Below are 14980 nucleotides of genomic sequence, written 5' to 3' on the forward strand. Positions count from 1 at the left end.
ATGGTTATTTAATAACCGCGCCATCATTGGTGGGAATACGCTCAATTATTCTGTTCACACGCAGTAATAAGAAAGGATACCTTTTCAGTTGCCTGTGATTATAATATATTCAAATCGAAGAATACCCTGCAAGTTGGCCAGAGCCTTCTTAAATGTGCCTCTTAATTAATGCATTATTGTTCTAATTACAATTGTTGGCATCATTTTGGTTATCAACATATAGCTAACGGTGGAAACTATACTTACATTTACGTGACATCTTGTTTCAAAATACAGATAAATATGCTCTAAAATTATACACACTAGTCGGAATATGGAAAAAAATTGGCAAACCCACTATTACTCATTAACAATATTAACAATGATATATTTCTCGTTCACTTTCATGTTGGAAAACCATTAAAAGACTTCAGAGTTAAATATATGCAATAAATCTGTGTTTTGTTCTTGAAGAAATGTTTTCTGTAATACTATTGCTTTTTGTAAAACTAATAAATAGGGTGGACTATTTTTCATGACTGGACAAATCCTACCAAGTTGTTCTTTTAATAAATTTCATCGAGAACATTATACACAAAAAAAATAGGCAGCTTGGATAATCTGTTACGTTTCTCGCCATTTTTAATAAAACTAGGCTTTTCCTTCTGAAATCATTATTTCAAAAATATTTAAACCATCGAATACCATAATAAAGATTGTAATATTACCTTTGTCTTATCTTGCCTGAAATTTCTACTTACTTTAAGCAGGTATGCCATAGATTGGGCAAATATATCAATCCTTCCCTGATGTCCTCGAAAATTGTAATAAAGGATTACAAGATTAAGCATGATAAATCCAACGTTACCGGAGAGAAAACGGGAAAAGCACGAAAAACTCCCCAATACAATTAACAACTTAGAACAACCTCGGCTGTGATGAGAAGATACAATATTTATTCCGCGTCTCCTGGGATGGAGCGCTTCTGTCTATTGTCTTCCCAGTTCAACGCTGATGCTTAATTTTCAAAACTTATATATTACCAAGGGACCTACGCCATCAGTTAAGAAAAAAAACCCCGACAAGTACAAAATGTGATACAGGGAGCCGCTTTTGTGCAGAAGAAACGCTATTTCGCCCGGAATAGACGGATTCTTTAGGGTGTAGAGAAAGAATATAATTTGGGGGGGGGAAAGTCGAGTCTTTTTTTTACTTATTCTTATTAGAACCTCTTGTTGGATTGAAAATGTCAGCAACGTTCCCGGGTCTCGTCCATGATCCCGAGGTAATTTTATTACGGCGCCGATCGCTCTAATATTTCTAAAGCTGCTGCAGTCAATTAAAAGTTCGTTTTCGCGGCTTTAAGAACGAAAATCATTCGTTATGACATCTGTCGCGCGAATGGCATTCATCGGATTGCAACAGTTGCCACAATGAAAAAAAATGTTATCGCTATAAAGACTGAAAGTTAAGTAGCCGGATTTAGATAAACCGCCGTGTTATTGTTTGAGGGATTTGTGTATTTTCAGTGGGTGATGAGTAGATTTAAGACGGATGCCGTTGTATTTTCTCGAAGGCTTTAGTGTTTGAGCGATGGAGCGGATTGATTGTACTTTTGTACCTGCGAGGTATAAGAAATGACAAACCAGATTTGTTTTCTATTCTTTTCCTTTTTTTTTTCAGATACGTCATGACGGATCAAACAGCTATCGCCTGATGCAGTTGGGATGCTTGGAATCAGTGGCAAATTCGACCGTCGCCTATTCCTCCACATCTCCATTAACCTACTCGGCGAATGGAACCGACTTTACCTCGCCTTATTTCTCCACTAACCACCAGTACACCCCTCTTCACCATCAGTCCTTTCATTATGAGTTCCAGCACAGCCACCCGGCAGTCAACCCTGATGCCTATTCTTTGAATAGCCTCCACCATACCCAACAGTATTACCAACAGATCCACCACGGAGAACCGGCAGACTTTATCAACCTTCATAATGCTCGGACTCTCAAGTCCTCTTGCCTGGATGAGCAGAGGAGAGAGCTGGGCTGTTTGGAAGCCTACCGCCGACATGACTTGTCTCTAATGAGCCATGGATCCCAATATGGCATCCACCCAGACCAGAGACTTCTACCGGGTCCAAACCTAGGGTTACCGCCTCCGGGCTCTGATGACATTCAGGTAAACCATTATTAATACTAATATCGAGATTTCAAACCCAACATAAAATGCGGAATAATTTTACCCTCTTACATAAATGTAAGACTTTAGTTTTCAAATTTGAACATTTTAAATATATATATACATATGTATATTTCTGTTTTGCTTCTAATAGAATAGAGAAACAGGTTAGTTGGTGATCTTTGTCAGGCCACAGTGTACAGAAAATAATACGAACAAAAACTGCGCCCTTCAAACTCACAACAGCAAGACCAGACTTTGTACAATGCAAAGGGATGTACCATGGTTTTCGATGCATTCTCTGCAAAGCTCTCTAATTTCTTTTAAATGTTGTAACTTCTCTAACATCACATAGAAACAACCGTTTCTCTGGCACTAACGGCGACACCGTTATCTGCCGCCAATCCACTTAAAATTTCGAGCATCGCCCACACAGCAGAAATAAATAAGAAGCGGAATGTGACGAATATTATTACGTAATTATAATTATCTAATAATTGTTGCCATTTTTGACATCAGCTCTTTCACAGCTCCTTCAAAACACTAGGTTCATTAGGGCATTTCAACATCCATGTTATATATTATACCTTATTTTTTAGTTTACCTACTGAGAAGTAATCTAGATTTTCCTGCATGCATTCGCTAATGTATAGCTTGTCCTCTGCCTCCTCGGAGGAACTTTTTAAAAGCATCTGAAATGCGTCAGGCAATGAAGTAAAGCAATCAGACGTTATTGTTTAAAGAGTTCGGAGAAGATGTAAAATTAAACGATTGCCAGAGAAATCTGAAATATAGGAACATGTTTTAGATGTATGTATACAGACATTTTAAAAATATTTATAATTTTAACGTTATTTGATCGATCGGTTTCAATATATTAAACTGCACGTATAAGTAGTCAATTTTAATTTCCCCCTCTAATTTGTGCTGCTAAGTAGCAAAATTTACCAGTCATACTCACGATAAACTCAGCTTTATTTTCCTGTGTCCTGTTTGTAAGGTAGGCGCTCCCAAACATTCTCAAGTGAAATTCGGAGTTTGTCGAACGCTGTATGTGATAGCTCGCTTACTCGCTACACTGGAGTGTGCGATCTCTTCTAAAGGACACTCGTTTTTTAAGTGTACTTATCTCTTTGATCGAGAATGAAATTAAAACGATTAGAAATCGGAAAACGTGACTTTCTTCCTTTGTTTGCTGAAACTGGGGCAATGAATTAAATAGCAGACTATCAGGCCGGGAACGGAGCCTTATTCGAAAGAACTTATCAAATTCAGTTTTGAAAAAATCTCAACTTAATGCAATACACTCTTGCTGAACTAAAACGCCTTTATGTTGCTACTGAGCACGGCTAGTGCTGATTTTTATACTTGTACATTTTCAGTCCTTGTCCTTCACACAAAGCATGGTGTTTTCTTTTAAACGGATTAGGGAATTTGCAAGTGAGAAACAATACGAAAACGCAACGCGCGGGAGCACCGTAGTTTATCCAATTTTCGACTTTATGTCATCCTTCGATTAGCTTATGCACAATTATCTGACCAGACTATTTATCAACAAGGCCCATGCCTCCCATTGCATTATATATATAATATGTAAAAAAAAATGGTGATTTTCCGTCGTAACCAACGATGTCGAGAAACCTGTGCAGCAGTTTTTAAAGTGGGAAAAGCCATTGCACTCTGTGTAAAAATAAAATAAAATTCGGCTGTAAAAAATACCGGAATGAAATGTAATGTGCACTTACAAGGGTGTCTACGACCCGACTAAATTTTCGTGTTTGTAAAATCAACAAAATCATTTAATTAAGTCCCTACATTTAAGTCGCAAACAAAGTCCAGATTTTTTTTTTAAATCTTCGTTTCCTGGTCAATTTCCTCCAGAATCGGATAAACCGCATTCTGCTTAACCAACTGAACAGATGCAACGGTCTTTAGGCAGTAGATACATCTTTGAGCTCCCTAAAAAGATTTGATATGGCAAACAAAAGCATCTGTCACACCTTTTCCCCGTCACGAGTTTAATTTATGCTTGATCTCGGAGTTTTTATATTGATTTTATAATCACTTTAACCCCAGAACATAAGAGAAAGGGCTGAGAGTTTCTAAAGGTTTATAAGAGCGCGTCAATAGGGCGAAAAGGGAAGGGGAAGAAAGGAGAAAGGCAAATTCGAGTCGTCTTTAGTATGCGACACCTCTCTCCGAATTCTTTTCAAACTTCTCCATGGATTTAGGCAGGCCAGAGAGCTTTATGCTTGTACCAAGTAAATGGAAATCCGTGCGCAAAGACAATAAATGTTTATCATTAATATAGAAACAGTGATGGGGAAAGTAATGTTAGTGCTAAAGACAATTCTGAGAATGGCGCATCGGGTTTATAAATTTGGCCGTGATCTGGTGCCTGACGTTTTTAAAGTAACTCTGTGTTGGCTGAGTAGAGTATTCAATAAATTCAAATGCGTTCTTGGGCTTTATAATTTATCTGCATGTGTCTTGCTAGAAAACCAGCCTGGGAAGATTTAAATGCTGAAAAATAAATTAAACATATACTGCCTGTACCTTTTTATAAAAGTTTTTCTAAAATGGTGGATCGATCCTCTGTTATGAGATGTATGATAAAGTGTAACCATTTAAATAAACATGCACAAAGGATTAAATCGGAAAACATCATTTTATTGTGAGCGTGAAAATAAAAGATAATGGGTTATATTGCCGCCGTTTCTTTCGGACGATGTGTCTTCTTTAATAAATAGCCTGATATAATTGCAATACAATGTTTTTATTTAATTTCAGTTTTCTTATCTTCGAATTTGCATTCTGATTTACAGAACTCGGTGGAGGCACAGTGTGGATTAGTTTTAAATGGTCAAGGCGGGGTAATACGGAGGGGTAAGTCTTGTTGTTTTTGTTTGGATGCGCGACACGGTCATAAAACCCCTTTTCGGAAGAGATTCGACCTTCGAAGAAACATGGACCGTCGTGACTTTTACCAGTTGTTGTGAGAATTTGACTGTTACTTTCCGGCTACTGTAAAGGGAGGAAAGAGAGAGCGTCAAACTATTTTTCACGTCATAGAGAATAGGTTATCAGAATCAGCTTTAATATCTCTGGTATAATGTCATGAAATCTGTTTTTTTCGTGCAATGCAATACATAATAATAAAAAACTGTAAATTACTATAAGAAGTATATATATGTATGTCTATATATAATAATAAGTACAAAAGTAAGAAAAAATAGAGAGGTAGAACACATGTGTTCATTGTCCATTCAGAAATCTGACGGCGGAGGGAAAGAAGCTGTTCCTGAAACGTTGGATCTTTATAAACCGTAGCGTGCACACGGATTGGTCAAACCTAGGAGAAGAAATATGAGCCAATAATGTTACAAAGCTAAACTATGATCAGGTATAATATGAATCGCAACCGGAAAATAGTATTCAATTGAGAGACCACTTCGTTTCTGCCTGGGCAGGCATGCAGTATGTCTTGCTTTCAAATTAACTCGGTTGGAGTTGAATATTGTGTAACAGTTGAGAACAGACATATGGCATGAAGCCATTTCATCAACAAAATTCTGAAATTGTGAAAAGAAAAACAGAAGAGCTTATTTAAAGCAAAAAAAAAATCCATCGCTCCTGTTCGCGACAAGTATGCTAGCTAAAATGCAGCGAAGCTCAAATATTAATATTTGAGTTTTAGAAATAACACATGCCAACTGACTGATTTCCTGGGCTTTTAAATCGTCGGCATATGTTACCAATGCACGCAGTCCCGCAGCCTTAAAATTAGTAAAGCAGAGATACTACAAGTCAGAATAAAGACCGAGTCGCCCATTTAAAAGAAGTAGCACTCCCATTGTCAACCATTCAAACCTCTACAACTCCGACGTTTCGGTAGTCTCGGTGCTGGTGGTTTGGGGGTGGGGGTCGGGGGGAGGGTGGCGATAGAGGGGGTGGAGTTTAGTTAAAATAGGTGAAAGCGCATTGATAAGTGTATTTGCTCTGCGTCTGGTTTATTGAGGTAGGCAGGAATGGTTAATAGTCGAGAACTGTGATTTACCTAATTTATCGTGACTATGATACTTAATTGCAATTTCCGGTAGAGTATACACGACTACGGCAATTTTGCCCCAAAGTTACATATTACCCCTTAGTTAGATGTGTGTTTTTCAAAAAAAAAAGCCTGTTTCCCCCTCTTAGGCGAAAAACAAGTTGTTGGCCTATGATCATTCCAAAAGTGCTGGAATCAATCTTTGTAAACCCCACCCATTTATAAGGACGGCTGAAGTAACGTTTAAAAAATGGTTTCAGTTCAATAGAATATAACTCCTTTTGTAAAATGCAAATGTATTACGGGATTGAGCAACTCAGTGCGAAAAAAAAATCCCTGTAATCGAAGGTTATAAATGGGCAAAGATGTAATTTCTAGCTTTTATAAAGGTAACATATTTTTTTTATTTTCAAAATAGCATTTGCCCTGTGGACACGTTTCAGTAACTTGCAAAATATATTCCAGTAGACTTGTGGGTTTAAAACTGATTCAACCACATTTTCAATCATTCTAATTGGATCCTAATTATTATAATATTATTATTAGGAATAGTAGTTGCAGCAGAAGTAGTAGTACTAGTAGTAATGATAATAAACGTGAGTGTTTTGGCGTTTGTAAACATTAATAATTATTAATTTACAAAAAAAACATGTCGATCTTTATGTTTGTTACTTTTTAATGGGTGCAGATTAATGCCCAGTCTTTTCAAAATATATTTAGATTACAGTAAATGTTTTCACGATGAGTAAAAAAAAATAATAACTATGAGCAGATTATCCAATTCTCTTGCCTCATGCACTGTTTGAAAGTGTAGAGCTAAGTTCCGGGAAACCCGGGTCGTCTGGTTGACGGTGGTGCTGAAGACAGCTCCTTTCAGTTTTTTTTTCAGAAATTGAGATACCTTAAAATTCAGCGGCGAAAATGTGTATGTTTGGTCAGTTCCTATTTGTTTTTCTATAAGACTCTGCGATGTCATAGTCCTCGAGTAAAGAAAAATCCATAATTTGCGAGGTCTATGTTTTCGTTCGTCTTTCCATCAACAGAATGTGAATGCAAATATTCCAACTATCCTAAACGGCCCTTTACTAACTGTTGAGCCTATAAGACTTGCGCCCATTTGTTTAATAATATCTTTGCAATGGATGTTAAGGTACCGTGGTGTTCTGAGATTTCAATATGTTATGGTTCTAATATCATCCAAAAAGCTACGAGTCAACTTTCAGGAAAAGCAAATAAAAATGGAAAAACTCAGTAGATTAGACAGCATTTCAGGTTCAATTTCAAGTTCAAGTTTATTGTCATTCAGCTGTACACAAGTATACCACAAAATGAGACAAAATTCCTCCTGACCAAGGTGCACAACACTGTACATATAACTCACACATAACACATGAAGTAATATTACCTTAAATAAATTAACAAATAATAAGGTGCATATATGATACAAGTTAAAAAGTAAACAGTACAATGCCACTGGTGCTTCATATTTGATGAGACCTGGGCAGCAGCAGAGGGTTCAGTAATCTTACAGCCAGGGGAGAAGCTGTCCCCCATCCTAAAAGTTCTTGCGCTAATGCTACAGTATTTCCTGCCAAATGGTAGGTGGTAAAAGAGATTGTTGGAAGGATGGGGCTGATCATTGACAATGCTAAGGGCACTGCCTATGCAGTGCTGCTAATAAAGATCTCTGGGTGGAAGAGAGACCACAATGATCGTTTCAGCTGGCTTCATAGCATTTTGTAGGGACTTGTGGCCAGATACATTGCAACTCCCATACTAGATAGTGATGCAGCTGATCAGGGCAAACTTGATGGTGCTCCTGTAAAAATTGGTTAGAATGGGGGTGGGGGAGCCTCAGGAAGTGGAGACACTGCTGTGCTGTTATTTGTGGAAACTGAAGGGGATTAATGTATGTGCAATTAAGTTCAAACCCATTGTGGCACAGTCTTCAATGTGAAACATTAACCCCCTTTCTCCTTCTACAGATTCCATCTTACCCACTGAGTGTTTCCAGTATTATATTAGGTTTCCAAAATCCACTTTGGTTTTCAAATTTCATTCACTGCTAGTCAAGTTGCAGCTTGTTTCAGCCTTAGTTTGGAAGGAGGCTTGTTTGGTTAGGCTACCAATAAAATAAGTCATCCTCCTCCAAAGAATGGCTAGGAAAAGTTCATCCCGAATTCCTGAAAACTACAGCAAGAGGAAGGCCAGGTGCTGCCAATCTTTCACACCAGTGTCAGGTAGCCTCCACTCTCTTCGGAGTTGCCCTCAAACTTCTGGTAATATTTCCCCTCCTCATTTTCTCTACTTCAATTTCCCATTCTGGCTGCTCACCTCTTCTCCTCATCTGTTTATTGCCTCCACCTTTGCCCCTCTTCCCTTTCTCCCATTTATCCATTCCTCCCTCCTATCAGATTCTTTCTTCTCTAACTTTTACCTTTTCCACCTCTCACCTCACAACATCTTACTACGTTTTCCCTCCATCACCCATCTGTCTTCACCTAGCTCTTTCTACCTTGTCCTCCTTCCCCTCCCCCAACCTTCTTAATCTGAGACCTACCCATTCATTTCTCTTCCTGATGAAAGGTCCCAGTCTGAAACGTTGACTGTTTATTCTAGCTGCTAATCCATGAACCTCATGAGTTCCTTCAGCATTTTGTGTTCCTTCAGCATTTTATGTGTGTATTACTTTGGAAATCAGGATCTTGTTTGAAGCACTCTCTGTTCAATCTACAGAAGACATATCCTGCTAAATTTTTTTTTAAGTTATGCAGTTGTCTTGTTGTTCCCACGATCCCCGATAGTGACGTGATGGCGGAAGCAGCTGGGATGCAGAAGGTCCACCTTGTATTCAAAGTAAGGAGACGATGGGGGATGAAAACGATCGTTATATGAAATTTTGAAAAATCTCACATTCAGGAGCTCTCTCATTACTTTGCTTTAATTAATATTTGAAAGAGATTTGACCTAGTGTCCTGTGATTCTCCCTAAAAAGTACTGAAATGCATGGAAATGTGCGACAGTGATTTTTTTTGGAGAAATATGCTTCTGCTCCTGATGCTACGTGAGTGAGCAGGAGAGCAACTCCGTTTCTCTCTAACGTTTGCTATAGGACTAATGTTTAGAATGAAGAACAGTATAGGGCCTTCAGCTGACCTTATTGGGCCATCTTTATAACTCACTCCAAGATCAACTTAGCCCTCCTCTCCCACATAACTTTGCATTTTTCCTTCACCCTTCTGTCTTCCTGAGTCTCTTAAATGTCTCTAATGTATCTGCCTCTACCACCACAACTGGTAGTGGGCTCCACACACCCACTACGCTCTGTGTAAAATATCTACCTCTGACATGCCCCCGATCCATTCTTTCAATCACCTTAAAGTTATCTCTCTCATATTAGCCATTTCCACCCCATGAGAAGGTCTCCATCTGTCCACTCATTCTGGGCCTGTTATCATTTTTACACCTCTATCAAGTTATCTCTCATCCTTCAATGCTCCAAAGAGAAAAGGCCTAGCTCACTCAACCTATCTTCAGAAGAGATTATTTCTAATCCATGTAGGATCCTGGTAAATCTCTTCTGCACCCTCTCTAAAGCTTCTATATCCTTCCCATGATGAGGCAACCAGAACTGAGCACAATATTCCGTCTCATTTCTAATTTGTTTTCTGTTAGGACTAGTATCTTTGGATGAGATATTAAACTGAGACTACAACTCTACTCTTGGTGGTATGTTAAAGCTTAAAAAAGACTATGGACAGCTTCATGACATCCTTCAACTATTAAAATGAAATTAATATTCTGCACCTAAATGTTTATATGATGAGCATTTGATGGGTCTGAGCCTGTACTTGCTGGAGATTAGTAGAATGGGGGTGGATCACATTGAAACATATCAAATATGAAAAGGCCTAAACAGAGTGGATGTGGAGTGGATGTTTCTATAGTAACAGAGCCAAGGACCAGAGGTCACAGCCTCAGAATAGAGGGACATCCATTTAGAGCAGAGGTGAGGAGGTATTTATTTAGCCAGAGGGTGGTGAATTTGTGGAATTCATTGTCACAGACAGCTCTGAAGGCCACGTCTTTGTGTATATTTAAAGCAGAGGTTGATTATTACTAATCCTTGATTAGTAAGGATGTCAAAGGTTATAGGGAGAAGGCAGGAGAATGGGATGAGAGGATTAACAAATCAGCCATGATGGAGTGGCAGAGCAGACTCAATGGGCCAGATGACTTAATTCTGCTCCATGTTTTATGGTTTTATATGTGGGTGCTAGGTCCTTGAAAATTGGTTACCCTGCTCCCTATGTTATATTTCAAAGTACATTATTTGCTGTAAGTCCTAAGGACTTAAATATGTAATCTGTAGTGATATATTTGATGACATCATATGGCTTGACGTTGTTGTGTTTGTCCAAGGGTATTTAAGGTGTACTTCTGAGAAAAAATTTGAATGTAAAGGATGCTGCTCCACATTACAGATTTAAAGCACAATATAATCAGCAGGGTGAGACTGTCATCAGTGGTAAATTAATGCAGTTGTGTAGCACTTGAGGGATTTTTGAAAATGCTGATTGAGAAATTCAGGACGTTTGTCCTATTGTTGACTTAGTCAGAAAAAAGAGCAGTATACCGCACAGTACAGGCCACTCAGCCCTCAATGTTCGGTCGACATTCTAACCTACTCTGAGATCAAGTTCAAGTTTATTGTTATTTAACTGTATACATATACCCTCAAACAGTTCCTCCAGATCTACTGCTGCTTGGGACTAAGGCCTGAATGCATATAACTCACACATAACATATAAAGCAATATTACCGCAAATGAATCAGCAAATTATAAGGTGCATATATGATGCAAGTTAAAAAGTAAATGGTATAACACTGCTGACAGTTCATACATGAGGAGACCTGGGTGGTGGTAGAAAGTTCAGTTGTTTCATGGCCTGGGGGACAAACTCGTTTCCCATCCTATTCTTTCCTGCCCTGACGCTACGGTGCCATCTGCCTGATGGTAGGAGGGATTTAAGAGGTTGTCGGATGGATGGGAGGGATCACTGACAATGATGAGGGACCTGCATACATAGCACTCCAGATAGGTATTTCTAATTCATAAAGGAGAGATCCCAATGATTCTGTCAGCAGTCCTCGCAATCTGTTGTCGGGACTTGCGGTCAGATGCTTTACATCCATGTGCCTATCCAGGTACCTGGATAAAAAAAAAATGGAGGGCTATGTAGGAAGGAAGGGCTAGATTATGCAGGATTAACATGTAATCCTTGCACACGAAGTAAATTTGCAGAGGACACCAACCTTAGCTTGGGCACTATATGCAGTGCGAGGAAGCAGTGAAGGTTAGACTAATTCTTCTCATTTCTTATAAATGATAGCAAGGTCCCAAGGCTGGTTAGGCATGCTATATAAGAGACCTGTCAAAGTGATTCTCCTTCATGTTTCAAAGATGCTGGCTGTGCTAAAATCCCCTGCCCATTGTCCCATACTAAACTAGAATGTGGAGCCGCAGCAAAAAAAAGTGAGAATTACTCAAGTAATAATATGCTCTAATCTACAGTAAGACTACTAGTATATCCATGCAAGTCACATCTGAATTTAAATTATCTCACTCCAATAAGGGAGGAAACTGTGTAGCAACCACCAGACTCAAAAACAGTTACTTTCCCCAAGTAGTAAGGCCGATCAACACCTCCACGCACTAACCTGCCCTTCCACACCCCTATCCAACAGTACTTTGTCATTTCCTGTCAGTCACCTTATGCACAGACACTCCTGTGCCTAGTGTCACTTTATGGACATACAATCAATCTATGTATATAAGCTATCTTACGTATTTATATTTATTGCGTTCTTTATCTTGTAGTGTGGTTTTTGTGCCACACTTGATCCGCAGTAACAATTATTTTATTCTCCTTACACTTGTGTGCTGGAAATGATATTACACTATCCTGAATCCTGAATGTCAGTTTAAAGAATGCGGGAAATGTTGACAATGCACTCTAGAATTCATAGACCATTTGTGGAACGATAAAAGCAGTTAGTGCTTCTTGTCAAAGATTTGATAAAAGGACATCGACTGAAACATTAACTCTGCTTTTATCACCACAGATGCTGCCTGACCTGTAGAGCATTTCAGATTTTCAGCATCTGATATACACTCAGTGGCTATTTATTTAGGTACACTGGTACACCTGCACGTTAATGCGAATATCTAATCAGCCAGTCACGTGGCAGCAACTCAATGCATAAAAGCATGCAGACATGGTCAAGAGGTTCAGTTGTTGTTCATACTAAGTGTCAGAATGAGGAAAAAATGTAATCTAAATGATTTTGACCGTGGAATGACTGTTGGTATCCAACAGGGTAGTTTGAGTATCTCAGAAACTATGGTTCTCCTGAGATTTTCACACAAACATCTCTAGAGTTTACAGAGAATGGTGGGGAAACAAACAAAAAAAGACCTCCAGTGAGTGTCTGTTCTGTGGGTGAAAATGCCTTGTTAATGGTAGAGGTCAGAGAAGAATGGCCAGGCTGGTTAAAGTGGACAGGAAGGCAACAGTAACTCAAATAACGAGGTGTTGTAACAGTGGTGCTGAGAAGAGTGTCTCTGAATGCAGAACATGTTGAACCTTGAAGTAGATGGGCAACAGCAGAAGAAGGCGACATACACTCAGTAGCCACTTTATTAGGAACAGGGCTTACCTCATTAAATAGCCACCGAGCGTATTTTGATTCAATATAAGTTTAAATTCAATGTAGTGCCCTCCTACAGGGTATCAATGCATCTTCCTTGTATCAACCAATGAAGAATTCAGGAAGAGGGCTTCTCAGTAATTTAAAAATGTTTGGCAATAAATCTCACTTTGTGTAAGTACAAACTATTTAACTCAAAATGAAAAAGAATTATGTCTCCTATTGCTATTGAATCTAAAATCATAGGATTACATATTATTCAAGTTATTATATGAGGTGAAATGAAACTGATTCCTCAAGATACCATTTTGCTTTTTCATATTCACTTTTGGGCTCCTTCTCCATTTATTAGCTGTGGATGGAACATATTCTGTTTCAAAAAGAATAATTTTTCTGTCCTGCACTTATTCCTTGGGTTAGTCTTAACTAGAGACTGGTCAAATTGATAATTTTCCAGGCTCATTATATTTGAGTTGCTATTTTCCTGCGGTGTAATATTGAAAATATACTTTTACACAAATCTATATCTAAAAACTGAAGACCTGGTATTACCGTGGTACTAAGTGGATGTTGAAATCCCTCTGCTATCACTTTCAGTTAATGGTGTGCAGTGTTTCGCCTGAAGCTCCACTCTCCCAACCATCAGAACCAATAATCTTTACATTGCATAGTGCCCCAGTATCGATAGCTTCTCTTGCCTGGGGCATCTGCTTTGATATGTTAATATTTTTGAGTACCAAATTCAGTGGAGATCATATTAATGTTGTTCATACGGACTAGTGCTTCACTTGGATGAATATTCAGATCTCTTGCTTTCAAAAGAAAACCATCTCCTATTTACTGAAGTCGCATCCATTCCAATCACCCTTGGTATTAGCAATTCATCTCAACTTTCTAAGACCCAAACTGATCAGGCTTAAGTTTGGATCTTTAATTAAGAAAGGCGCGATTGTTTTAAATTTCAGATATGGATTTGGATAGCATAATGAACACACTGCTACTGTGAGCCCATGAGGGGTGTTAGCTAGTCTGCACACCAATTTTTTTTACAGTAAGGGGAACAAAGTGACATTTGCCCCATGTCTCGTCTTTTTTGAAATCGTGATGGCAAACTCCTTAAAAAAAAGCTCTTGATTCGCCTTGTGATCATTCACGCTTGCTGCCCCAGGCAGATTCAGAAGCTTAAACACTACTATAGCCCCTGGGCCATGCAAAAAGGACCAGACTGCCGGCAAAAGCACTTTTCGATTGCTCTTGGCAACATAAAATACAAACTACTTTGAATCAAAACATTTTTGGAATTAATATGGGTTGAACCTTGCTCACTGCACCATCTTTAAGGAAGGCTGGTTTGTGAAATCATTGGATTTTATGCTTAGTCATGGAATAATTCCAGATTAAACCTCTTTTCAAAATAGTTCTCTTTTTAATCCAGCAACACTTGTTAAACACAAAATATTTTATTTTCCTTTTATTTGTCCAGTTTTTCTAGATCCTTTCAAGGTGGCCTTCACACGTGGTTGGTCTTAAAATGTATAATTCCAAACTAACAACAAATGCTGGCCAAATTTTCCCAAACTGTAATTTGCAAAATATAATCTCACCCTATAAACAAACGTGTGTAGCTTTCAGGAAACGTTTGTATGCTAAAACAATCCACTGTAGCATAGCGGTTAGCATGATGTCATTACAGGCTCAGGACGTCGGAGTTCAAAGTTCAATCCTGATGCCCTCTGTAAGGAGTTTGTATGTTCTCCCCGTGGAATGTGTGTGTTTCCTCCGCACGGTCTGATTTCCTCCTGCAGTCCAAAGACATACTGGTTAGTAGGGTAATTAGTCATCGTGAATTGTCCCATGATTAAGTCAGGGTTAAATTTGGGGGTTGCTAGACAGCGCAACTCGAAGAGCTGGAAGGGCCTGTGTTCCACACTGTATCACTAATTAAATAAATGAATGCATAATCTACTTCAATAAGTATGCATCGCCATCATCAAGTTTCATATGGTGCTCGTCACCTTCCTATTTTTGAGTAACAAATTCATTTCATTCTGTTGCTTGGAA

At 38.6% G+C, this 14980-nt stretch overlaps 1 protein-coding gene across 1 annotated transcript in view; it reads left to right on the forward strand.

Moving 5' to 3' along the window:
• Positions 1-1225: 1225 nt before the first annotated feature.
• Positions 1226-14980, forward strand: part of tfap2d (transcription factor AP-2 delta (activating enhancer binding protein 2 delta)) — a 74067-nt gene continuing 60312 nt past the window's right edge. Inside the window, exons 1-3 of the mRNA XM_072277603.1 lie at positions 1226-1264; positions 1663-2160; positions 4986-5046. Coding sequence (XP_072133704.1) covers positions 1226-1264; positions 1663-2160; positions 4986-5046 — 598 coding nt within the window. The remainder of the gene's footprint in view (positions 1265-1662; positions 2161-4985; positions 5047-14980) is intronic.

This window comes from Mobula birostris, chromosome 2 (assembly GCF_030028105.1).
Source record: "Mobula birostris isolate sMobBir1 chromosome 2, sMobBir1.hap1, whole genome shotgun sequence".
Classification (NCBI taxonomy): Eukaryota; Metazoa; Chordata; class Chondrichthyes; order Myliobatiformes; family Myliobatidae; genus Mobula; species Mobula birostris.